The 26324-nt window shown below is 33.8% G+C and overlaps 1 protein-coding gene across 1 annotated transcript; it reads right to left on the bottom strand.

Moving 5' to 3' along the window:
• Window positions 1-426: 426 nt before the first annotated feature.
• LOC124353505 (ATP-dependent RNA helicase abstrakt-like) lies at window positions 427-25928 on the bottom strand. The gene is given in 15 exon segments (XM_046803367.1): window positions 427-621; window positions 1379-1561; window positions 3529-3678; window positions 4658-4826; window positions 5547-5678; window positions 7994-8075; window positions 8860-8940; window positions 11082-11238; window positions 14004-14137; window positions 17387-17580; window positions 17583-17598; window positions 20352-20487; window positions 21509-21650; window positions 21938-22057; window positions 25629-25928. Coding segments are annotated over 15 exon segments (1884 nt in total). The 5' UTR covers window positions 25680-25928; the 3' UTR covers window positions 427-484.
• Window positions 25929-26324: the final 396 nt, after the last annotated feature.

Raw genomic sequence — 26324 nt, 5'->3', positions numbered from 1 at the left:
TAGAAATTATTATCATTTTGGAAGAAAATATAGGCTAGTATATGACTATTGGAACTTGATTTGAAAAAGCAATACTGTAATTTCAGATAACTATTTACAGAGATGATATTCTTGCATGTCCACTTCAAAAGTCTGGGATTATGGAGAAAACCAAAATAAATCATGTAATTAATATACAGTACGAGTATATCTGAAGCCACCATTGAAGCTTATGTCATCACGTGACAGCACAAGTCAAAATGGGGTTTGAGCTTTTGAGGATATAAAAGCACGGTAAATTGAGGAACCATAGCATAACTCAATAGTCTGAGATCTTCAATCTTTACATGTCATGTGTACCATAAACTCAACCATTCTACCCCTGTTTAATTCTTTTGGAGAAACTTTTTAGACAAATTCACTGGGTAAAGAACACAAATTCGTAAATGGACATATAAATAAAGGTTTATTTACAAAATAATATGTACAAGAAGAGAGCGAGATACTAGTAGTCAGCAGCATTGCTAGCCAAGTAGTCTCGCCTTCCGATGTTGGAGGCTTGTTTGTTCTGGATAGCCTCCAACTTGGGACAGTCAGTAATCCTGTGTCCCAAACCTCCACAGTAGCTGCACCCTCGCTCATCTGTAAGCAACAATTTACAGGTTAACCAGAGAATAGGTTGAGTAGTTCTACGACCACTCCGGTCAAAGACCATCCAACCACAGAAGGTGCCAGATTAGTTTCATGAATTTTACATAGAAGAATTTCTGGATCTATAAAAGAACTGTGCTGTAAAATAGGTAAACTGAGTTTAACTTATAGGAATAAAACTCAGAAAATAAATTAAGGGCCTAAAAAATTACATTCTAAGCACCGTTGGTGCATTTTTCACCTCCTCATTAAGGATGGCTAGTGAAGAGTCAACAGAAAATTTAAAGTGTATGCATAGGTTAAGTTGCATCTCATTTTGAAGGCCCTGATAAAAGAAATCAATAATATGTAAAATATAAATTTGAAACTGTTTGAACAGAGGATATTGAATAGGAGATATATTATTTGGTTGAGTTATATACAAAAATTAATTTAGATTAACAAGACCTAAAAATAATGTGTTACAAGTTTAGCTTTCTTAAAAATTGATATTTTTTATATACAAAGCCCAACTATTTCATAAATATTAAAAGAAATGTTTGATTTCACCATTTTCAAAAAATATATTTATATTTACTGACAGCTTGCAGCAAAATTATTGTTTACTAAAACTTAAAGAACTTTAAAGACAAAATCTCTATTGCATTAAAAAATACTACTTTGTCATAAAATAATTAATACATCTTAATACTTGTGGACATCTTGAGAATGAACATTATCAATTTCTCAATTAATACGTAAAACTCACCACCCAAGTCGAGGTATTTCTCATTCTCAGATTGCAGCTCTGCAAGGAACGGAGGAACCTTCTGTTTGGCTTCGATGAGCAGATGTTTGAGGTCGAGCAGCACCGACTCATCGTTGGCCTTGTTGATGAAGGTTGTGGCGATACCAGTGCGTCCGGACCTGCCAGTACGCCCAATACGATGGACTGAAAGTAGATCAGTTATCAGTAACACACAGGCTTGCAACACATTTTGTTCAAATGCTGATGTTCACTTTGAAAAAATATTTCCAAGCTGTATGGAAATTTGAGAGAAGTTATGGCTAAAATGTTGATTCATCAAAAGTTTTAGTTATGTATGGTATAATAAAAAGCCTCAATATCCCTCGAATTGGACTCTTTTATAGCTCTAAATATGACAAAACAATATTGCCAACACAATAATCTTGTCCTTAATGAGAGCAAAACTCAGCAACTTATATGGAAAGGCCGAAGAACAAATGACTACTATGGACTACCAGAAATAACTCAAGATAATGAAGCAAAGTATCTTGGTATTACAATAGACGACAAGCTATCATGGAATCCACATATTGACAATCTCTGTAGTAAGCTTAACTCTAGTATTTATGCTCTTAAAAGAGTAAAAAGGTCTTGTAACCATGAAACTACAAGAACAGCTTACTTCTCTCTAGTTGAGTCCCATCTGAGGTATGGATTACTAGCATGGGGCAACTCCTCAGCAAGAAACAGGGACCGTGTTCTAGTTCTACAAAAAAAAGCTATCCGAATACTAGCAGGACTGACTTCTCTCGAGTCATGCCGTCAAGCTTTTGGAGAACTTAAAATCTTGACAGTGGTCTCACTCTACATCTGCGAGGCCATCTGCTACACAATAACTCAGAAACCTGAACACCTCGGTAACAATCACAACTATAACACTAGGAACGCCTATGACTATGCCCTACCTACACATCACCTGACCCTGTTTGAAAAGACACCTACCTACATGGGAAGCAAATTTTTCAACCAACTCCCGGAAGAACTGAAGAGAAATAGAGAAGACAAGAACTTGAAGAGATCACTCAAGACCTGGCTGCTACAGAAATCATTTTATACTCTAGAGGAATTTTTCAATGCTTGACCTTTCTGACTACATCAAATATCCAATGTAACTTAACTATTTTATCTCATTGACTCTGTATCTTTTTGTAACCTTTTGATTGTATAATGTTTAATTAATTAAGTGTATGATTTTTTTGACGCCAAAACTGTACTCAATGTATATGTTAATAAAGAATTTTTGACTTTGACTTTGAAAAAGAAATAAATTAATCAGAAGCTCGTTTGGCATCCACTCCTAAATTTTTGTATAGAAATTTATATCTGCATATAATATTCATCCATATAGAGCCAATATATACAGTTTGGGCAAATGATGCCTTGATGCTCAAACAAGACAGTACAATGAATTTGTATTATATACTGCTGTTTTGCAACATCTAAATCCATTCTAATTAGTATCCCAAATTTCCCATAAAAATACATGAGAAAATTTTGATGTTGCAAAAATTTGATAAAATAAACAGACTGACATATCATTTAGTCTCCATTTCTATCTAGCGTTTATTAAATTCCAGGAAAACACTAAATAATACACAAGATTGTTAGTCTGAATCTACTTTGGGAGGATTGAATATACATAACACGTTTTCTGTGATTACAGCTCTAATTTTCCAAAATCACTAAATGGTGATAAAATAAGCAGAGTAAATGTGTATACTGTTAAAGGACACAAAATTCAGCATATAAATAATGGTTTAAAGGAATATGCCAATGCTCAAAATGTGCATTATTGTGTAAGTACGGTATTGAATTATCGTGCACTAGTGTGCAAGTATAATATTAAGTATTAGATGTGTTTAAAATGCAACAGGAAATTATTCAGAAGGTGTTTCAATTAATTACAATAGTGAGCTGAAAATCATTGTTAGCATTGGCACATAAAAGAACATTTAAGTATTGCAATGTACCACAAAAGTATCCCAATAATATCCAAAAAGAAGGCAACAAAACTCCAGGTGGAAAACAAAACATTTTAATAAACAAGTATATCTCAGATTCTATATAAGTTTCTACCGAAGTCTAAGAACTGCTGGATTGTTACTACTCACCGTAGTTCTCAACGTCGTCTGGCATGTCGTAGTTGATGACATGCTGCACGTTGGCAAAGTCCAGACCCTTTGAAGCAACGTCTGTGGCCACCAACACATCCTTGCGACCTTGCCTGAACGCTTCCACAGAACGGGATCTCTCTTCTTGGTCTGAAATTGAGAAACAAATCAATATTTTTAACAAAGAGAGCAAAATTACTGAGATTACAAATCATGTGTCTAAAAGGAAAGAATACTTGTAGATGCCAGAGAATTTATCCAGGAACAAATTAACTAAAATACCAAAAAGCTTACCCTCACAAGTCAAAATAAATTTTACATCTCTTAGAACATTTTGGTATCCAAAGGATATCACATCGTTGAGGTGCAAGATTGGAATAGATAAGGCTTCCTCAGTGCTAGAGGTTATTAGGAAACCTGGACCTGATGGATAAATGCTCCCCCAACCCTCTTAGAAGCTGGGACAGTGGCAGCGTTTCCTCCTACCAATGTGTAATTGTTAATGTTGATATTACCCCACAATACAATGGTTCATAATTCATAAGATTTTGGTAGGAGGCGGCCCTAAACCCCCAACCCAATTTGTACTAATTATCTGTCACTCTAATCTAAAAGATCTAAGCATATACATTGTACACTCTCAGTATTGTTTTTGTTTTAAAATGTTTCCAAAGTTATAATTATTTCCTTATAGAGGTGCCTTTTCAAAGCAATAATAATAAAAAAATTTCATTCAAAACTAAGAACAGTTGAGCATGGAGTCCCACAAGGATCAATATTAGGTCCACTTATTTTTCTTTGTTGTATACATCAGTTGCCTGTAGTGGTGGGAGAAAGCTCTACTGTCTTGATAAGTAAATTACTTGAACTCGACAGTGATAAATGTTGTAGAGTGGAAGATGCACAATCCAATGCTGCGAACACGGCGGACCTGCTCTGTTTGGTGGCCTTGGTATGAGATCAGAGGTAAAAAAAAAAAAAAAAAAAAAAAAAAAAAAACGCTCGTACTTGTACAGATCGATTTAAAGTTGAGTGATTTAAAATTAAAACACAATGTTTAAGAAATAGTTACCAAAAGTTGAGACGAAGCGTACTTTAAAACACAAGGTGTACAGTACGAAATTGTTACCTTTTCCTCCATGAATGGCCACAGCCTCCACACCCTTCAACAGCAGGTACTCGTGGATGGCATCCACATCCTGCTTCTTCTCTGCAAAAATGAGCACCGGCGGAGAGGTCTTCTGCAGACACTCCAAGAGGTAGACTATCTTCGCCTCCTGCTTCACATACTCTACTTCCTGCAACAACAATACAACATCCGTTTGAACAGAGTTGAGACCATGTAGACACCACTGATTTATAGAGAATTGAAGGGAGAGAAGTAGATAAGCATTAACACCGAGTTAAGTGGAAAATTCTTTCTTCAAGGTAAGAATCAGAGGCATGGAAAAAGAAAACTAAAAAATACAGTAATACTAGGCTGGGAAATAAGAACAAGTGGCATTGACTTACAAACAATGCATTGATAAATTATTGACATTCAATATTATTCAGAGTTGTAATATTTTATAATATCTCTTATATTTCCATACTTTTTCTGTTTGTTTAAGCAAAATAGATGGCAAAAATAAAATAGATAGAAAAATAATACACTGAATTAAGGATTTTAACTACTAACAATAGAATTACCAGATAATTTAAAATAATGTTTTAAATTTTCTTTTTATTTTGAAATATATTCGGGTTTGAGTACCGGCGGAGCAAGTACTTTTTGTGATTCAATACATATTATATTTCATTTATTGTACAGCTTTTGACGTGCTGGAGGTAGGACTCCAAAAGGCTAATATTGAGTTTTGTTCTTGAGGCGATTATAATTCCAACAGATGAAAAGAAAAAATGAGGCTTTGTCCCCACTATTTTTGAAAAATTTACTCTTTTTTTAAACTGCTTGAGCTTACCTATATTCGAACAGTTAAAAATCGCACAAAACACCAAAATTTGACTGTTACACGTACCTGTATAACATTCATGGAAGCAGCACCTGCTCTGCCTACGTTGATTGTCACCGGCTTCACCAAAGCTGACCGCGCAAAGTTCTGAATCTTTTTGGGCATCGTGGCGGAGAAAAGCAATGTCTGCCTTTGTCCCTGGAAAATTATAAAACATATTTATTTCACTTGATATGAAGCAAAAGGAAAATAGTAATATCATGGTCAATCAAATAAAGTCCGTCAAGATGACAATGGAAGACAACTAGATTGGCCTAGCATGGTGGAGTACATGGTTCTGAAGCAAGAACATGACAAAATATTCTTCAAATCAAGTCACTTGGATGATGAATATAGGAGTATAACACTACCGAGAAAAGCGTCAGATCCTAAATCCAAACCCAAGAAACTGAACAATAAGGCTATCAAAGTCAATGTTGATAAGTACAATGATCTAAACTCTCTCTGTTCAGGCGAAACACCAGTGATAAGAAATCAACAACATGTTGATTTTTACAAAAACCTGCCTCATTAGCTTGTAGAGTTTTCGAAATATTGAATTGACAACAAAGACAGAACTTTGTATAGGCCTAAACAATTGACATTGCTAGTGACTATTTTTTAATCTTTTATAACTAATACTATATTATAGTCATAATTAATTAGCAATAGTAAGAAGCTTTGAAATGTTTAAGGTATTGTATTATACACATTTTTTCGTAATTTTAATTTCAAACTCCTGACTTGTTTGTTTTAGAGTTTATAACTACACTGAGAAATAGTACTATATGTTTAGAAATAATGATCCGAAGAAGTATATATTTTAGTTTTTATATACAATAATTTAAGAATAAAATAATAAATATAAGAACTTTTACTTTTTACTTGGTTTTTAATAGACTCAAAGTGAGTTAGAAAATTTTTCAAAATAAATCTTCATACTTTTGATCTCAAGGCACCTTTTTTATTCCCACAACTCAATTTCCAACAGATAGTTTTATTATTTTAGATGTGAAATGGTCATAAACAATAAAAAAACCAAACAAATATGTTGGGCGTAACTTCCTGCTTCAATGTTTTGGTTGCATTTGCTGTTGGGACATAAGGATGTATCTTCCTTATCTATGTTATCTATAACAAAAATTTAATGGTAAATACTTCATTACAAAGTCCATATTCACGATACTTCTGACTAAAAAGATCATGGGGCTATGGCTTTTAGTTTTAGAGCTATGAACGTAAGTAAAGAGCAATAATCTTATTTTTGCTCTCCTGAAAAGTTGTAAAAAACTAGATACGCTCTTATGTCAATTCAACGACGATATGAACCATATAATAAAAAATATTACTCCTAAAAGGACACACAAATATTAGGTTTAGCTCCAGTTCACCTTCCTCTTAGTATAGCGTCTGGAATCTGACACTGTCAAAGACTAGACTCCTAGAATCTTGTTCTTCTGAAGAGATCCAAAAAAAGTCAGTGACAAAGAAGCTCAAAACGAATTCTTCACATTGTTTTGACATCACAGGAAGTTTGTGAACTGGAGCTAAACTCAACATTCACATTGAATCAACCTTTCCCACAACAGCTACGTTATGTGTAGATTTTGATTTTACCATGGCAAGTCGTAATGAATGACTTAATTCATAGTCTATTTGGAAACAGAATATTTCGACTGATGTGCGTACTTGGTAATCTTGGAAACTAAAAATTGGCAGCTAGTTTACAAATTGTAATATTAGAGACATTTTCATTAAATACATTGTTACCAGAAATAAAACACTTATTTTCTTTTAGATTTCACAGTAACTGTACTGTTATAGAAACTTATTTATTGGCTGATAAAATGATCCTGAAATCATCTTCTCAATATACAAAATTATTTCTGACAGTAAAAGTGATTAAAGCTGAAGTTTACCCACCTATAAATAAAGCGGGCGTAATTCATACTGGAGAATATTTTAGAGATTCACCAAACAATAGTGAAAACTGTACAAAGAGTATTGAATTTTATGAATACCAAAAAAATGCCATAAAAATGGAAATTTAAAACCTAAATACGTCATATTCCAGTTACATTTATACAGCTAATGTTAAGATTTACACTGAAAATATTAAATATAAGCTGAGGGAAAAAAATTACATACAAATTTTTAAGATGAAAAAAGTAACTAAAACCTTTGATTCTATTAGTTGCACAGGAGATAAATCATTCATATGGACGAGGCGTGCGAGGTCAATGGGATTAGTTGAATTAGTTCTGAGATTCGATAAGGTTCTGAGTGAGAGAAGGTAAGTTCACTTCACGGCAGCCAGGGCACACCACAGTACAGACTGTCACACCACAGAAAGTGTCTAAGCGCTCACTTTTCCGTGCACAAATTTATAGCATTAAATGGTGTATCTCTTGTGTAACTAATGTAATCAAAGCTGAAACTAAACTCAATTATTACAATAAAATTACAGAACTCACTTTGAAGAAGGAGAAAATTGTCCGCACATCTTCTTCGAATCCCATGTCGATCATCCTGTCTGCTTCATCCATGCACAGATACCTGTTGTAAAATTTATGTTTAGAAAATTGTATATTTTCTTACATCAGTAATAACATACATATTCATTTGGACTTTTATCTGCTAAACGAAACATTGGTGGAATGTTAATATGTCAAATTGACATGAATGGCAAATTTCGTGTCCAATGAGCGTTTTGTAAGCTACAACTACAGAGGTTACTCATTGATGTTTAACTTAACGTTTTTATGCCAAGAAGAAGAACCTCCGCAAACTTTTCTTCCTGCCCTATCAAAACTATAATAGAATTTTTTGTCAGCTACATAAAAGTAGAATTAGTGTAGTTTATATTACCACTAAATACTTAATGATGTTATCAATATCATTAAATCTGTAATGCAATTGCAGATTTTTAATTAAACACTTAAAAAATATTATTGCTGTTATATTTTTTTTGTAAAACAATACTGTAAATAAGTTTTTCTTTGAAGTATACTTTTGATTTTGGTAACAAAAAATTATGTTTTGTTTCACAAGAAAAATAAAAAAAGGTTGGAGTAAATAACGTTTTTTTATATTTTTACAATCTTTATTTAACAGTAATAAGATATATATTAATTTATTAACAACAAACGAATAATAATTAATTAAATTTGTTAAATGGTTATTGTACAATAGCTTTTTACTCAAATGATTGCAAATTTACAGAACACATATGACCTAGCAAAATGGCCACAGTACTCAAGGAGTTAATATTAATTACACATAAAAAATACTTTAAATTACCATACTGATTAGTGCAATAGTAACAATAACGGTAACACACCTGCAGACGTCCAGGCGTACCATCTTCTTATCCAGCATGTCCATGAGTCTGCCTGGAGTCGCTACCATCACATGGACGCCTCTGCAACATAAAGTTGGTCACTTACTGGAATTACCTCAGTGTAAGAGTTATTGAGTCACATTGTAATTATTACATTCCTCTATAAAAAAATGAGTAAGGAAGGTTGACACTGCATTTCCTTCATGAAACAAGAATAAATATCCGATCTTTATTCATGAACGGATTTCAGTTTACAATCAACTGTTTTAACAATCAACTCATGTCAATAACTATACTTTAGACGTTAATCTCTTAAAGGTGGGTAGGAAGGGTGTATACTTCTGAAGCCCTAAGTACAAGAAAGCTTTCTTTTCTCTGTTGCCTCCAGCCTTATACACAGCAGTTGTCATCCTGTCGGGGTGTGTCATTCTCTAACCATTGCACATGTTAACAGCTTGCAATTCAGGTAAGAGGGTTCATCAGATTTCAAAACCTTATGCTTCGATGTCACTGTCTGGAGCCTATAATGATCACTCGCCGAGAGCAAATTGGCCCACTTTCTACAGCGAGAAATGTGCTCATATTTTCTTAAATTATAAAAAAATCTTAGAGCACAACTTTGCCTCATGAAAGAACATTATAAACTTCTGAGTTAAACGATTTCCAAACATAGAAAGAGTATAATTTACAGTTGAAAATATCAAGAAATTAAAATAAATTATGTGCAGTTTCGATAACACAGTATCAGTCTTAACACTTTCACTGCCGACAACGTAATTTGACGTCGCGCAAGGAGTTCTATAGACTGCCGACAACGTCATTTGACGGCGCCGACTTTTACAGTAATAAAAACTCATTTAAAACGACTATGAAATTCGGCATTGATAGTCATTCGCTAATTCGATGTTTTTGTTTCTTACTCTATGTATTATAATCTATGAAATGTTGTTGGCAGTCATCTGTAACATCGGAAAAAAAAGTGGTTTGTTTACCGCTTCGCGTCGGGCGTCGGCTATTTGTTGTCGTTCTGCTACCGTAGTTCGTCGTCTGCGTCGTTATTGTTTTGCTTGCTATTACGTTTGTTTATGATTGTTTTGTGAGTAAATACAATGAATCGTAACAGTATTGAAGACAATCAAGTTCTAGAAGAGTTACTCAGATGTTCAAGTGACAGTGAAAGTGATGATTTATTCCAAGATGACACAGATAATGATCCCGATTTTACTACTGATGGACTTCTTGGAGATGCAAGTAAGTTTGTTGACATTGTATTTTTACTCAAATAACAAATATAAGCAAATTAGTAATAAAAACATTTATTCTTGTGTTTTGTAAATAATTGGTTTATTACAGAATTTTACAGTTTATTGTTTATTTTATTTTATTTATTTTTTATTTTTTATTTTTTATTATTCAAGACTTTCCACACTAAAAAAAATATTTCAGCATAAGTAAATTTTAATTGTAAACATGTGTAGCTATAGTGTTAGTAATGACAATTCTAAATACAGAAAAAAATAATAAAAAATATATTATGCTACAGACTAGTACATGGTGATGTTTTTTGGTCAACTTTTTATTTTTTACAAAAAACGTTATGTTTTTAAGTTTTCAACCAAGACTTTCTGTTTGAAAATATTTATGCATGAGCATCTGTGTAGAAAGAGGAAGAACTTAGCTTTAAAAAAATGTAAGTCCTATGGTTTTCTTATAATTAGTTAAAAAATTATATATATTTAAAAATCGTTAAAAATGGGCGGCAGTGTAAGAAAGTTGTCAAAATTAGGAGGCGGCAGTGAAAGTGTTAAATCTATTTAAAATTCTTAATTTAATAGAAAATTTTCAACATACTTCAAAAACCTAGTGTCTTAAAACTTAAAAAGCTCAGTGTCAAATTGTGACTTCCAACACTTTTATAAATTTCATATCTTCTAAAAAGTTTTTCCTCAAAGCAAAATCGATACTATCTGTGTTCATTATCTCCTTAGTAGATGGTGAGCAAATATTCAAAATGGAACATTTATCTGCATTTTATCTACGCCTGTGTCCTCCAACTAATTTTTTATCTTGAGCAAATTGTCATTAAAACATTGCACTGATTTACTGAATATAATTGGATCCAAACACAAACCTTAAGGGACAAAAAAGGTAGTAACTTTTGAAAGCGCATTAGAATTATTAATAATTATTTCAAAGGTAAGTCTAGCTGAGACAATATGTACCTGTTGATCACCTCCAGAGATTCAGAGACAGCCACACCACCGATGGCCAGACACACCCTCAGTTGGGGCAACCCTTGTTGTCTGAGACTGTCACTGTAGTGGTTCACAATGTCGTACGTCTGTTTGGCCAGTTCTCTTGAGGGGCAGATTATCAAGCCTAGGACATAGAATCATTAGCAAACTGAAACTAGCAATAGACATTTTCACTATAAATATGTAAGATCAGGTCTCCAATCAAGAGGAAACAGGCAGGGTTTATTGTGTTATATTCAATTGCAATCAGGTAGGATTGTTTAAACTGAGTTTTTAGGATGGAATTATTTTAAAGTACTGTATTAAAATTAAAAAAAAAAAACTCAATAAATGTATATTTAACATATTAACTGATTCCTGATTCTTAGCAAAAGAATTGACATTAGTTATAAATTGGCAAATCCCAATCATTTTGGTTGGTTGTGGTAAGAACGGACAAGGCATACCACTGACAACACGGGTGTAGCGCAAGAGTAAAGTAAAAGGTAACAGAACAAAGGAAGAGATATTATAATACAGTACAGATTTATGAGGCACGAACAGCCATGACATAAACATATTAGTACTTTTACTTGGAAAAAACTTATGACAAACACAACTAGCAATTCTAAGGAGTTTTTTAAATTTTTTATTGTTGCATAGAACATTTTTAATTATTTTAATCCATTTAAGACATTTTTATCCATGAAGCATTGAGATTAATAGAGTTTAGTCATATTTCAGTAAAAATCTTAATATTATCTGGTACCATTTCCATTATTAGTAGTTTAAAAAGATATGACTTTATTTTACAATTTATTTAACCTTTTAACTGCCACGCCCGAGATATTCCGTGCAACTGTAGATTTATGAGCAACCGCCATGCCCAAATATACTCGTTTTCATATTATTAACTACTTTATTTTTGTTGTATCAGCTGTTATATTTTGTTACTTGGTGTTCTATTATGTTAGAAATGTCTAGAAGCTCTCCAGTTGGTGCTGCAATTTTGTGGACATTACTTAAACTAATTGGACACCACATGCTTTGTGTCATACACGAGTTCGGAAATGGTTACGCTGATATTTTACAATGTTCATTCGTAGATAGTTGTATGATAGAGGTAATATGATGTAATTATTTAACAAATTGAAATTATTTGGTAAGTTTGGAAACATTGTTAATTATTTACACGATTTATTAAACTTTAAATAACAAGTTTAGTTTGGTAAATTATGTCAAAAACTCATAAAAATGAAAAAGTACTTAGTGCTGGAGTCTTTGTATGTAATTAAGCCCGGTGCTCAGCTGTCGCCGTGAATGAAGGACACAGCGAGTAAAGAGTTAATAGAATAGTTTTTTAATCTTTGAATATATCACACAAATAAGCTAACTTTTCTCATATCTTATGAGCTGTGTTCTTGAGTGTGTCTTGAGTAGTAGTATATGTTAAAATTTGATTTTTATAGTTGTAATTGTAAAACTACGTACCTACTAATTATTTTTCTTACTACTATTTGTGATTAGATATTTTGGTTTTTGGCAAACTGAAATGGACAAAATTGCAAGGCCAAATGTAAATTTTTGTCACATCTCCTTCTCTGCTTTTTTAATTCCAAGGAGAGTTTTGTATATAGACACTAAAGTAAATAAATAAATAAATAATAAATAAAAATGCCTTATTTGTGATTACATATTTTGGTTTTTGGCAAACTGAAATGGACAAAATTGCAAGGCCAAATGTAAATTTTGTCACATTGTATGTAATTAAGCCCGGTGCTCAGCTGTCGCCGTGAATGAAGGCGTTTACTTATGAAGTGAAGTAAATCCCATCTGATCTTACTTGGGGGAGGGGGAGACAATGACTTCAGTAAGTTCTCGCTTTAACTTAATAAAATTACTCTTTTCATTCCTAATAAGAACTTTCAAATGTTATTAATTTATAATTTTGTTATAAATATGTTGTATCGAAGTTCAATTTTTCCCTTCGTCCAATTTTTATTTCACTTACATCCACAGAACAGTCTTACTTTGACTTTTACCAGGTAGATTTTTTTCTCTCCACCACCATTCTTCACCCATTTCAATGTCAGATGATGAATTAAATTACACTAACAAAAAGCTTTTCTAGACATGCATATCCCTAGAAAACAATATGCAAACAAAACAACAAGGCGTATTCAGAAAGTATGTATTATTTCATTATACTGCTATCGCAGCGCTGCAGTCTTCCATGTTCATTGGCTCTCAACTAAAGTCATTTTGGTTGCTCTACATAGAAAACAGATGGTTTACAATGGCGATGCTTTCAAATGAATTTTCACAAATTTTACAAACACATACAGATTGTTACAGACCGCCTGGGTTATCACAAGCTGTGTTTCTAATGGGTTCCAACAATGCTCACAGATGTTCACAAAATCAGGTGACTTGCAGTGTACAAAAGCAGTTCGATCCCTCATCCTACAGCCTGGATTTGGTGCTGTCCGATTGAGATTGCGATTGCAAGCTCGGCAACAAGTGCTTTGGATCAGACTATGAATTGAAAAAGGTGTGAAATCATGGTGATCATCACCGGCAAGAAGATTTTATGCAGAAGGAATTGAACTTGGTCACCGAATATGGTAAGTGTTTGAATAGTGGTGGAACTATGTAGACAAATTGTTTACAGTATGCCCTTTCATGTTAAAATAAAATTGACTTAAAAAAAGTTTTTTCAAAACAGTACCTACTTTCCAAACACACCTTGTATCACCTCTATTCAGTATAGTTCAATTCTAGAATATCAAGCTCTAGTACAAAAAAGCTGTTTAGTTCCCATTGTTGTCCATTACAAAAATGTATTTGTAATGAAGAAACTAATTTTATTACTTAAGTCTAACTAAATACAGAACAGTATCAATGTCCTACCGTAGGGACCCTCATTAGGAATGAATGGTAGTCTGACTTCTTGTTCCACACAGAACATGAGGAGAGGCAATACAAACACCAGCGTCTTTCCACTGCCTGTGAACGCGATTCCGATCATGTCCCTTCCAGACAACCTGTGTACAGAGATATCACTGCAATTCAAGTGCTTACAGTCTCGACAATATCCATTAACTGTATAGAATGATCTGGTTTTATAGTGGAGTATTGCAAGTAATACAAATTTATAATTTAAGATAAATTGTACAAGACAGGATGAGCAGGGGAACCTTTATACCAAACTGGAGGGTTACTCTACTCATCTTCATTTGACATAGAAAAACCAAGTTATAAATTAAGAGGAACACCTCAGGTCCACTAACTACTTTGTTAACTGGGGGTATAAATATAAATAGTGAAGAGCACCATCTTTGTCTAGAGTTGTCAATTTCCAGTATTGGATAGAAACAAATTATCAGCTATAGGTGTAACGGGTAATGCTCTCGCATGGTTTAGGAGCTACCTTGCGGACAGACGGCAGTTTGTGTCTGTCTGCGGTGTGTGAATGGTGAAAGCTTCCTGTGGATTATGGTGTAGTTCAAGGAAGCACTCTGGGCCCTATATTATTTTTGATATACATTAACAACATTTCAAAACTGCAGATTCATGGTAAACTATTTCTTTTTGCTGACGACACGCTAATTATTATCAAAGGTAAATCTTGGCAGGATGTTCAAAATAAATCTTTAAATGACCTCATGACAATTAAAAAATGGATGGACCAAAATGTTTTATCACTTAACATCTCAAAAACTAAATTTATGCCCCCTTCTCTTACATCAAATTCAGATTACAACTTACACGATTTAATTATTCAGAGAACACTGAAGGCTTTTTTAATAGAAAAATGTTTCTACACCCTCAGTGAATTTATTGGAAATAAATAGTCTGTATGATGTAAAATTAATTAGTTTTAATAATTGATTAATTATAATATATAAATATTAATAATTGATTAATAATAATTTTATAGATACAAAAACTGTACATGTGTTTTTTTTTTTAAATATTTATGACGCAATCCAATGCATGTTACATGTCTGATGGAAATAAAGGATATTTGATATTTGATTTGATATTTGATATTCATAATTGTAATAATCACTATAACAATGCCTGTGGATGTAATAAAATCGAGAAAGTGTCGTCATACAAATATTTGGGTGTGTTGTTTGATGCTCGAATGAAATGGATAGATCACATTAATTTCTTAAAAAATAAAGCAAGAAAGTATATATTTGCTTTTAGGCAGTTAAATAGCATTTTGAGTTTTGATGAAACTAAAATAGTTTATTTTGCTTATGTGCAATCCCTTTTTTCGTATGGCATTCTAGCTTGGGAGGGTGCTTTTCCTTCACATACTAAAAGTTTAGATATAGTTCAGAAATCTATTCTGAAAGCCGGTTTTGCGAAGTGTAGACGATATCCCTCTGATTTATTGTTTCAAGAAACAGGAATTCTGCCAATTAAAAAATTTTTTATTAAAGTCTTATATTTTATTCATATTTACAAACATTTCGGCTCAATTTTTTCTACAATCCCACATTTTTTATAACACAAGATATGCAAATACAGTCGGAATTAACACTATTCACCAATCATTTGCGACAACAAACAGTTTTTATCTAGCACACATTTTATATCGAAATTATTCTAATAGGTTTAGAAATTTCAAGCTGTTTGACTCTCCCTCTCTTGAGGTTTTTAAGAAACATGCCAAGGAGTTTTTGATTCTCATAAGCAGTGAGAGTGCCCAGTTACTTATCTCTGTTGACTACAGACGGACCTAGACTGTCTGACACTGACTGACGGCACTGTCCTCTCTCCTCTCCTCTTCAAACTATATATAATAAAATCCAATCACTTAAGTAATTAGCCTATTTTTTGTAATTTTTGTTCACTCAATATTTTTATTTGTTTTTTCTACTTTCTCCACTATATTGCTGATTATCGGAATTCGAGGTCATATCCGTCGTTTATTCTGCTTTAGATGTCTTCTTTCAATTATCAAATTTTATAAAATTAATCTACACTCTGCTCGAGATAAAATTCGAATCGTAACAATTTCAACTCGAGTCTACGCACAGGCCATTAAGGCCCATGTAGGCTCTTTCCCATTATTTGAATTTATCCAGAAATTATGTAGCAAACTTAATGCTGTTTTTACTAGGTATGCGTGTATGTATGTGGATATGTATGTATGTGTATATGTATGTACATGTATATGTATATATATCTCTTTATTATATCATCTCTTTATTCATTATATTGATTTATTTATGTAACACAAGTCTTTTTTATATTATTTAACGTTAATTATTTAATTTTAGTTTTTGAATTGTATTACTAGAATACTTTTGTATGTTTATATGAATTAGATAATATACAAATGCTACATTTGTTATCATTTCAATGTAAAGGTTTATTTTGTATTTCATTTCTTTTTGTGTGTGGAAATAAACGTGATTTGATTTGATTTGATTTTTGATTTGAATGCTATCCCTAAAATGTGTGGTCATCCACGGATTGCTGGCTGTCACTGTTTTCTTTCACTAACTTAGTTAAGAAACTAGTTAAGATATATCAAAATATAATCAGATTGTTGAAATCCCAGTTTTTGTCTTTATTGTGATGTAGAAATTAATGTTTCTTTCTTCAATTATAATAAATATTCAAAGCAATTTAATATCACTTTAAAAAAATCACCAACAAACATTTCATAAAATAAAATTGGACGTCTTGACTGAGTGTCTTGACGGTTGAAAATAAACACACAATCCAATTCTCCCACTATTCTTTTACAAACAAGCTGATGTAATAAAGTACATGTATTGTAATGAAGAATTATATTACAACACAATAGACATCCGCAATTACAATAATACGTAATTACAACGTAAAATTAGCGACTGTGAAATACGTTAAAATAAAAAATTTATGTTCCTTAGAATTAGATCAAATGCATTTATCGAGAGTTTTGACGTTCCATAAAATTTAAAATTAGGGAAACACACTCAAAGTGTTTTAAGTTAAAAACCAGTAATTCTTCTATCTATTGCTGCCATAATGCTCAGTGGAAATGAAATATTCCACTAATCTTCCTACTAGTGTTTCTATGTCAAAAATAGGACTAATACTCTAAATTTGTAACAAAGAGTACATATCTGTATCTCATAAGAGAGGGCAGATACTGTATCTTATTCTCCTATTACACTTTCGATTATACCATACCAACTGAATATTGGAGATTCTCCGGCAGAGAGCAATGGACGCATCTCCACAAGAGACACAATCTCTACGGAGAGTAACAAAAAATAAACACTTACACTGTAGGGATACCTTGCACCTGGATAGGTGTCGGTTTGGTGATCCCTTTTGCCTCCAGCCCTGCCAGAATCCCTCGTGGAAATTTCATCTCCTTGAAAGTGCGGAGTGGTGGGGGCACGTCCTCCCCTTCCACCAAGATACGCAGTTTGTGCCGCACCCTGTCGTGACGGTGCGCCGGCAAGTTCAACACACACACCGAGGTGGCCGCCAGCTACATGGATAAAATTACATATCAACAATTTGTTTTTCTTTCCCAATTTTGTTAAATAATAGTCAAATCTGTTTATTGTCAGTGAAATAAAGCAGGACACACACAGGATGGAATGTCAAAACACACACACACACATACACACACACACACACACACACATACACAGAGGATGGAATGTCAGTGTACAAGGAGATTATATTATTTAACAAACATAAATCCACCTGCTACTGTAAACTTAATTGTGCTATTTTATTCATTGTTAGTTCCCATCTTCAAGTGTCAGTTTTGAGAAATTTGTATTACTGAAAACATTGTTATTTCAATACTGACAGGTAATTCTCTTCGACAAACCCTTCAGGATTATTATATAGTCTGCTGGAGGGAAAGACACTTCTTCCACCAGCAAAGCTTGAGTGGTTTATAGAGGGCTCTAAAACAAAAAGTGGCACTGGCGCCGGAATTGGGGGTGAGACCATGTAGGGAGTTGGTGGTCTCTATGGGTCCTTATCTTATACTCTTTAAGGCAGAAGTCACAGCCATTATGCTCGTGTGTTCAACTTCAACTTGTCTGGGATTGCTACCAAGTCGTTTCTTACCTTGCCAGAATCAATATTGTGACTGTTTGTTGGGTTCCTGGTCATGAGAGGATCTCTGTGAACGAAAGAGCTGATACCCTGGCCAACTTGGGCTAAGTGCACAATATGACGGGTTCTCAACCATTCTGCAGTATTCCGAGGTGTGAATTCTTTGGGGCTGTCTCGGAATGGGTTCACACTGAGCATGAGAGAAGGTGGAGGCTGCATCCAGGTCTGAGAATGAGAAGAATGGTTCTACAGTCGCCTTTCCCTAGGGTGGCGTCTGACTTTCTCTCACTAAGTAGATCGGTGTCTGCTCGGGTAATGGGTCTGATTACAGGACATGGTCACTTAGGAAGCATCTTCACAGAGTCGGTATCCTTCGGGAGGATTCGCTCTGTAGAATGTGTCGATCAGGAGGAAACTGCTGAAAACCTGCTCTTTGACTGTCGATAGCAAGGGAGCGGCACGCCATTTTAGTTGTCTGGACAAGGGTGGTGAATTTCCCCAGGAGAACCTGTTAAGTTGTTTTCGGTGGTTTGTAGAACTGCTAAAACCGTAAACTGGTTCAGCCTCATGGTGTGCAAAAGGCCCTTGAGGCTTAAGTGCATGGCAATAGGCCACTCCATAGAAGAAGAAGAAGAAGAAGACAGGTAATTTGTATGTATTAATAACAAAATCTTTGCACTTGTTTCCTTCCTTCCTCCATTTAAGAGAATGGTATAAGCTACATTTCATGGAGTTGGACAAGGATCAAACTTACTCATGATGATAATAGCTCCATTTCTTGAAAAAAGTGTTTAAAAACTTTGTATGTTTTTAGTATCTTTTAGAGGTTTTGGTGAACAAAGGTCTTTTTATCTGCTACATCAGTAGTCTGCTGTAAATTTTTCAATAAACGATTAAAAAAGTGTCCTTCCTGCGGTTCTTCCTAGTTTGGTCTTGATCTGTGAATCCATTCATCTAATGTGCACTTGTTCATAAGCAACCTCGACTATAGAATGAATGAAGTGGTGATGAGTTTAGCTGATAGGAGGAGAATAAAGTTTTACTAAATTACCATTTATGGATGTTGAAGTTGAGTAGGAGGACACTTACTATATCAGATATAGTTAAAAAAAGTGTTTAAACTTTTTAAAATTAACTTCCCTTTGACTCTTGATTTTTAACTCTTACCGCTTTATTTTGATTTTTTTGGGGGATTTAATTCACTCCTCCAAAACTACATGGGTAGTTATCCTACATATTTCTATACCCAGCATTAAAATAAGGCTGTAATTTTGTAAAGAAATGAGATAGTAATCTCTGACTTGTATTATGTTTTTAATTTTCATCTATAAGGAGGTGTAACAATGATTTTTGGGGCAGGTGTAAAATTTGTTATGTTAACCCTCTCCCGCTTCCATTGTTTCCAGGCGCTCACGGTGCTTCTAACCTCAATTAATTCGCTCTGCCGGTCGGGCTCGGTCAAAATACGTGGCGTCTGAACTTACATACGTTCTGTCATTGTAATTAACTATAATTATATATATTAATTATTTTACTATATATTGGTTCAATGAAGTTGATTGTACGAGACCAGGGAGGGGGCACACAGACAGCTGGGCGCCGGGTTGTTTGTTGCGCAGTTACTTGGTGAAGGTCATTGTCTGGCTCGCCGTCACTGCCCCTGCCACTGTGATCACTCCGAAATACATCCTCAATGCCACTAACCACTTCACAAAGCTCTGGTACATCACTACACTCACTTGAATCGTCGCAATCACTACTAATAACGAGATCGATTTCACTGTCACAAAGTGTACGACTACAACCCGCCATTGTTTCCGCACAACTAATATAAGTAGCAAAATAATGGAATAAATCTACTGTAAAAGTAAAGTAAATGGTCTCCTGATAGCAAACAACCCGTAGTAGTACAAACTATTGCTACTCGAGAGCAGCACTTATCGGCTCTAGTAGATAAAGCAGTGCGTGCCGATCTGTGCCGTTTAGGCTGCAGTGGCTATATTGTGGCCGTGCCGATTCATGCCTTGTGAGCGGGAGAGGGTTAATCAAAAGGTACAATTTCATACCCAACAAGTACACAAGCTTCGTTTTCCTACAAGCAGCTGCTAAAAACTTATATTATGTGGTGTACTTTTGCCTCATCTTATACACAAAATCATCTAAACTCACCTGGTTTTGATAGGATCCTCGTATTGGATACCCTTTGCCAGTTCTGCTACTCCCATGAGGGCCTTCTTCTCTGCTACACTCTCCAAAATCTTCTCTTCCTCCTTCAGTTGTCTTTCCATTGCACTCTCCTTCTTCGCTGTAAACAATAAACATTACGGTTATAACTCTCCCAGCTATTTTAACAAGGATTCAAAAGTGAAAGAAAGCAATTCTGGACAATTTTTCTTATATTTATTCAATGGCAACTAAAACTTTTTGAGGATTAGTACTTTTTTCGACATTCATTTAATGAGTTAAGATGTTGAAAGACTTCATGCTTAATATAGTACTAAGTTGCAGCAATAATCATAAAATTACAGATTTTTTTAATTTTCTTTTAATACGATACATTTTTAAAGAATTTTGCTCCACCGTGCTTAGAGATCGTATCTATCACATGGTAGTGCACTGAAGTGTGATGAGACAATGAGACTACCACTTCACCTATTTATAGGTGTCTCTGATGTCGAAACATGTAAATGTTTTGCTTTTGTTCCTAGAGGGGTGTCCTCAGTCTCATTTGTCTATCTTTGTCCACCGAAGGTTGAGCAGGATACATCCATGCTTTTAACTTAATGAGCTGCCATTTTGTACTGGGTTGAGAGAGAAAGCTCTAGTTTCCATTCTTATTCTTCTTTCATCAAGGTGTATTCACCTTTCAAATGGGGTGTCACTTAATGGCTCTACATTTTAAAATTTTGAACCACCCACTCCCTAAATCCCATTTGGGAAATTGACAAAATTGTAACAGCGACTAAAAAATTCCCTTCTATTTCCTAGAAAGGTGTCCTGAGTTCTATCCCTCGAACGTTATCCGTAAAAACTAAACAGAGTGTATCCATACTTTTAACACATACTGTATATAATGGCTTTATACCATTGGGATAAAATAAGTATAACAACGATGCCATTATATTAAGTATAAAAAAGGGGTATACTTCTTTTTCTATGAATAACACAGAACTCCTTGGTTCAAGTAATATAAATTAATATTAACCTGACATTTTAGCCTTTCCTACTTTTTAATCAGGCCTAGCATGACCGCATTAAAGAGATGTTTAAATGTTCAAACATTTGCATCTTTGTTACAAAACTATTATTTAATTTGGCAAACAAACCTTCTGCCATTTTTTTGAGCTCTGTGTGCTGGTCCAGAAGACTGATGTTACTCTTTCGTCCCCACACCTGGCCGTCTTCCTCCTCATCATCGTGTTCATTCTCGCTCGAAGACTTTCCCTTCTGGCCAAACTCTTCTTTTAGCTGTGTATCAAACACATATGCAAAGTATAATACAGTAAATTGCTGATAAAAGTTAGATAATACATAACAATAATATACAGTAAAGAAGTAATAGGCAGTGATGCATGTACCAATTGCTGGTAAAACAAATAAGTTATTCACTTAGCATGTAATTTATTTATGGTTCCACAGGTGATTTTTGTTTTTGCACCAACCAAGAAAATCTATACATATTTAGATTTCTAAAATGTAATAATATATTTATGTAAAACTGGATATCGGAAAAAAATTAAATAAGTAGCTCTAACCTGAGTAAGTCTTCCTAATTTCATCATCTGTTGTTTCTTCCTCTCTTTGACTGGCACATATGGAACGTAAGAGTCATCGTCTGAAGCAGAACTACCGGATTCATCATTTCGTCTGTACCTCTGAAACAAAAATGAAAGTTTGTTTAAAACTTTGAATGCCACTAGACATACTCAAAGGTGCCAGTTTTTCATTACTATAAAAAAGTGGCACATATATTTTACAGTTTTGCATCAATTAGTCAAATTGTCAATTAATTTGATAAGTTATAAACAGATATTATTTTATTTTGTCCCCTTAGTATTGAAAAGAAACCCCAAATGAGCAATCCTACACAAAAATGCAAAAGTAAGTTAGATACTTTGGGGATTATACCGACCACACCAGTATGAAGAACACAAAAATATAAATTTATAGAAACAAACATGATAGAACGAAAAAACAACTGTTTAATTATAAAATTACAAACTTACAAGTGTTTCCAGGTATTGTGATCGGTATCGTTGTCGCTGTTATCTTATCTTTCTCGAGAATCCCGATTACGGCCCGCGCGGCATCACATGATTTGCACGGTACATAATTGCCTTTCCATTACAATTAAATTTATATTTCTGATCAGCCCCTCTAGAATTTGATATTTTACTGATAGGTACTATCTCGAGGGATGTTTTTCTTTCGTCGACATCGGCGCTGATGGCCGGAGGCACTCGCATTTTGGGTGGCAGAGTGTGATCAAGAATAAAAACAAGTTTTAAGTATTTTTTCAATAAAGAGTTTAGTAATGTTTGTTTTTGTTGAATTTTTGTGTGTTTAGAGAAATGTAGAGGTAAAACACGGAAGTACAACAAAGCGACGAACCAGCTGAACGGGCAACGAGACTCTGCAATCACGTTATCTACTAGATCGCTTGACTTTGACCTCTGTCTGAGGATGGGGAGGGGTTTGCGATAAGACAATTCCTGTTTTATATTGACGAAATATTGTTCTACGCTAATCTAGTAATCAGTAGAAGCAAAATGTCAAATAACGATTCATGTCTGGGTGTGGTCGGTATAATCCCAAAGTACCGTAAGTTATTTAAAAATATATTTTGCACAAGATATTAAAGTTTTTTTACAATTGACCTACTTTACATTTATTTTCATGATTTTTGAAATGGAACATGCTTTGCGTCCGGGGTCCATTTTGGGCCAAAATTTCAATTTTTATTTTTTGACATTTTTGTATTCTTTGGAATCTTACGAGTAATTTGACATATCATACATACAATTTGGACAAGTACAACCTTATGTAATTAATTTATTTGTAATGGTCTGTACTGTGTTTTTCGCTGGCAGGAGTGTCAGGGCGAGGGACGTATGTTTATACATACTACAGTTGTAATAATATAAGCTACACATACTTGTTGTGTTGGTAACACTGTTTGTTCTTTACTGTCATATGGTTCTTTCTCATTTGTTGGCATCTGTTATAACAAAGTTTCTGTGTTATTTGCTTTGTGAATTGTGTTGTTTACACTTCCTGATGATAAAACTATTGGGGGGAAAGGTAGTTTGACTCTTGAGGCTATAAATGAAATTTAATTATACTATGGGCTGGCCATTAGAAGGAATTTTGACAGTCTGGAAAATATGAAGAGGGCTGTTTGGGCGGAGTATTTCCATCTCATTTCAACAAATAAAGAACCAGCGCTTAGTTTGTGTCCGAAAACTGTTGATACGTGGTGCAAATACGAACATGCTATCCAGAAGAAAGCAGCCTATATGACCACCATGAACACTTCCACATTGTCCCTGTAGTAATGGACCAGGTTAAACAAATTTTCAAGGACTTAGCTAACACCACGCTGCTGGCGAAACGTCTTCATGGACAGACCCAAATTCCGGGCGAGTCGCTAAACAGTGTGGTGTGGTCGCGTATTCCAAAATCGACTTTAGATATGAAAAAGACCCTTGAGTTTGGTGTTTATGAAGCCATTGCCTGTTTCAACAAAGGAAACATTGTTAAATATGAAGTACTCAAGAAAGTAGGTATAATGCCAGGCAAAAACTGTGTTGATGTTATGAAGCGATTCGACAGGATGAGCATAAGTAAGGCGCAAAAGGCGGTGGAAGAGATTGAAAAGAAGGGTCGCCAGAAGCGGGAGGCAGCTAAAAGACGTCTGTAGGATATATATGAGCAGCAGGAGGATCCATATAACCCAGCCTATGCAGCAGGAATGCACTGAGATACATGAGTCACTATTGTTTAGGTTATAGCCTAGAAAAAATTAAATTCCCGAAAAACTTGTTTTTTTTACACTTCTGTACCCATATCTTCCAAAATACTCGAGATATTAGTATAGTTTTTGTTTTTATTTTGTTAAAAATTTCATGTTTTTTATTTACAGCACAGGAAATTTGGTTTTAAAACCTAAAACCAATTCTACATGGTTGCAAAGTCAAAATTTTCGAATAAAAAAAGTAAATTTTAGAAAAATTTGTTAAAATACCTAAATAAAGTTATTTTAGAAATTCCTGTGCCATAAATACTCTAAAAGACATAGGCCTACATAACAAAATAAAAAAAATTATAGTAGGTTACGGCGTAAGGTTTTAGAGATATGTGTACCTTAAAATGACTAATTTAACATGCGCAGCATATGGCCCCCGGACGCCCCTTAATAGGATAGTAATATAAATGTAAAATATCGTATTCGATAGTATAAATATTTAAAACCAATAATCATCATCTTTTGTGATGGTGCCCACTTATTATACTGTAGCAATATAAATCAAACAAGAGTAGTGAGGAAAGACCTACAAAACTTTAGGCTCTTAGGTAGGGCACTAGGGTCTAGGGTAGGATGGTAGGTCATTAGGTAGGGTTGACCGGGGCATGTGTGTGATAGTCAGGTAGTTAAATTACAGTATGTTTGTTTACATTAATATTTGTTATGTCTAAGAGAACTTTTGGTGATGATATCATCGAGATTATCCTACTCAGCAATACTATTTATTGTATTTTACTTATGAATTACCTTGGGCAATGTATAATAATAAGACAAAGAAAAATTTAATAAATACTGAAAACAAACCATCTGAAGGTAGGTCAGAACAAACAACATATGTAAGTCTCATAACGACTATTTGATCATTGGTGATCGCATAAGAAATGTAATCAATGTAATCATACATTTGATGCTAATTTTAATATTTGCACTATAATATTCTGTTATGCGTCAATTTAATAATGAACAATAGCTTGTTTCTCTATGAACAAAAAGATAAAGGCCAAAATATGATTTTAACTGGTGACTAACGATCACCTATAAAGTGGTTGATTGCACTTGGTAGACAGAATCAACCAGAAAGTAGCCAATCAACGCTACTGGGAGTAAAATTACATCATTGTAAGGCCTATGCCAGGGTGTATTAGAAATTCACTGACAATAAAAGATATTCTCCTGTTCTTGGGTTTAACGTCTTTCTTCACTTTATTTAATTGATATTGCTACCCAACTTACTTCTTAACACTCCAGTAAGTGGATGGTAGGTGAAACGTGAATATGCATGTGGTTTACAAATATAGCCCATAACTAATTTTTTGTTTACAACTACGATACATGTAGGTTCAATGAATGGGTGTTAAATCTGTTGGGTTATAGGATACTAATTACTATTTACAGATATAAATTAATGCTTATTACTATACCTTTATTGGCGGCTCAGGACGTTTTCTGTCGATGTCACTATAGTTATCCATTTAAAACAAATTAGCATAAACAGACCAAAATGTTGTACGATACCTAACCTAAACTATTGAAGGAAGAGACAGTAAAATGTATCTGAATAACGTTATTTATATCTATTATGCTTTTTAGCAAACGATCATATTTATTAAAGCTTGATTAATAACTAAAATACATTACATAATACGATTCTAAGTAGGTAAATTGCACTAGTGAATTGCAATACAACACGTAACCTTGTTTGTTTACATTTATTTAGAAACTTGTCCAACTCCAACATCAACATCTATATCATAGATGTACAAAAAAGAAAATTGTTTATTTTTCCAAAGGCACCCGCATTAAAATCCAAATACTTTTCAGATTAGGTATATATGTATAAAATGTGGGATAAATAGTTGTTAGAATTAATTTTATTTATGATTATCAGAGTATAATTTTAACATTTATTATAGTTTATTTTTATGTAGATAACAACTTATATAGATTTATTCAAAATCTCAGAACATATTTGACTGTTAAATGTGTACAATTAGGTGCACCTTACTTTATGTACTATTTATTTCATATAGCATTTATTTTCTATGTATACTTGAAAAAGCTACAAAACGATGAAATAATATCATACATTTAATACACTCAGTTTTGTTCAAACTATT

The sequence above is a fragment of the Homalodisca vitripennis genome, chromosome 2, assembly GCF_021130785.1.
Source record: "Homalodisca vitripennis isolate AUS2020 chromosome 2, UT_GWSS_2.1, whole genome shotgun sequence".
Classification (NCBI taxonomy): Eukaryota; Metazoa; Arthropoda; class Insecta; order Hemiptera; family Cicadellidae; genus Homalodisca; species Homalodisca vitripennis.
The sequence above is the reverse complement of the archived record's forward strand: the minus strand, read 5'-3'. Positions and strand labels throughout refer to the sequence as shown.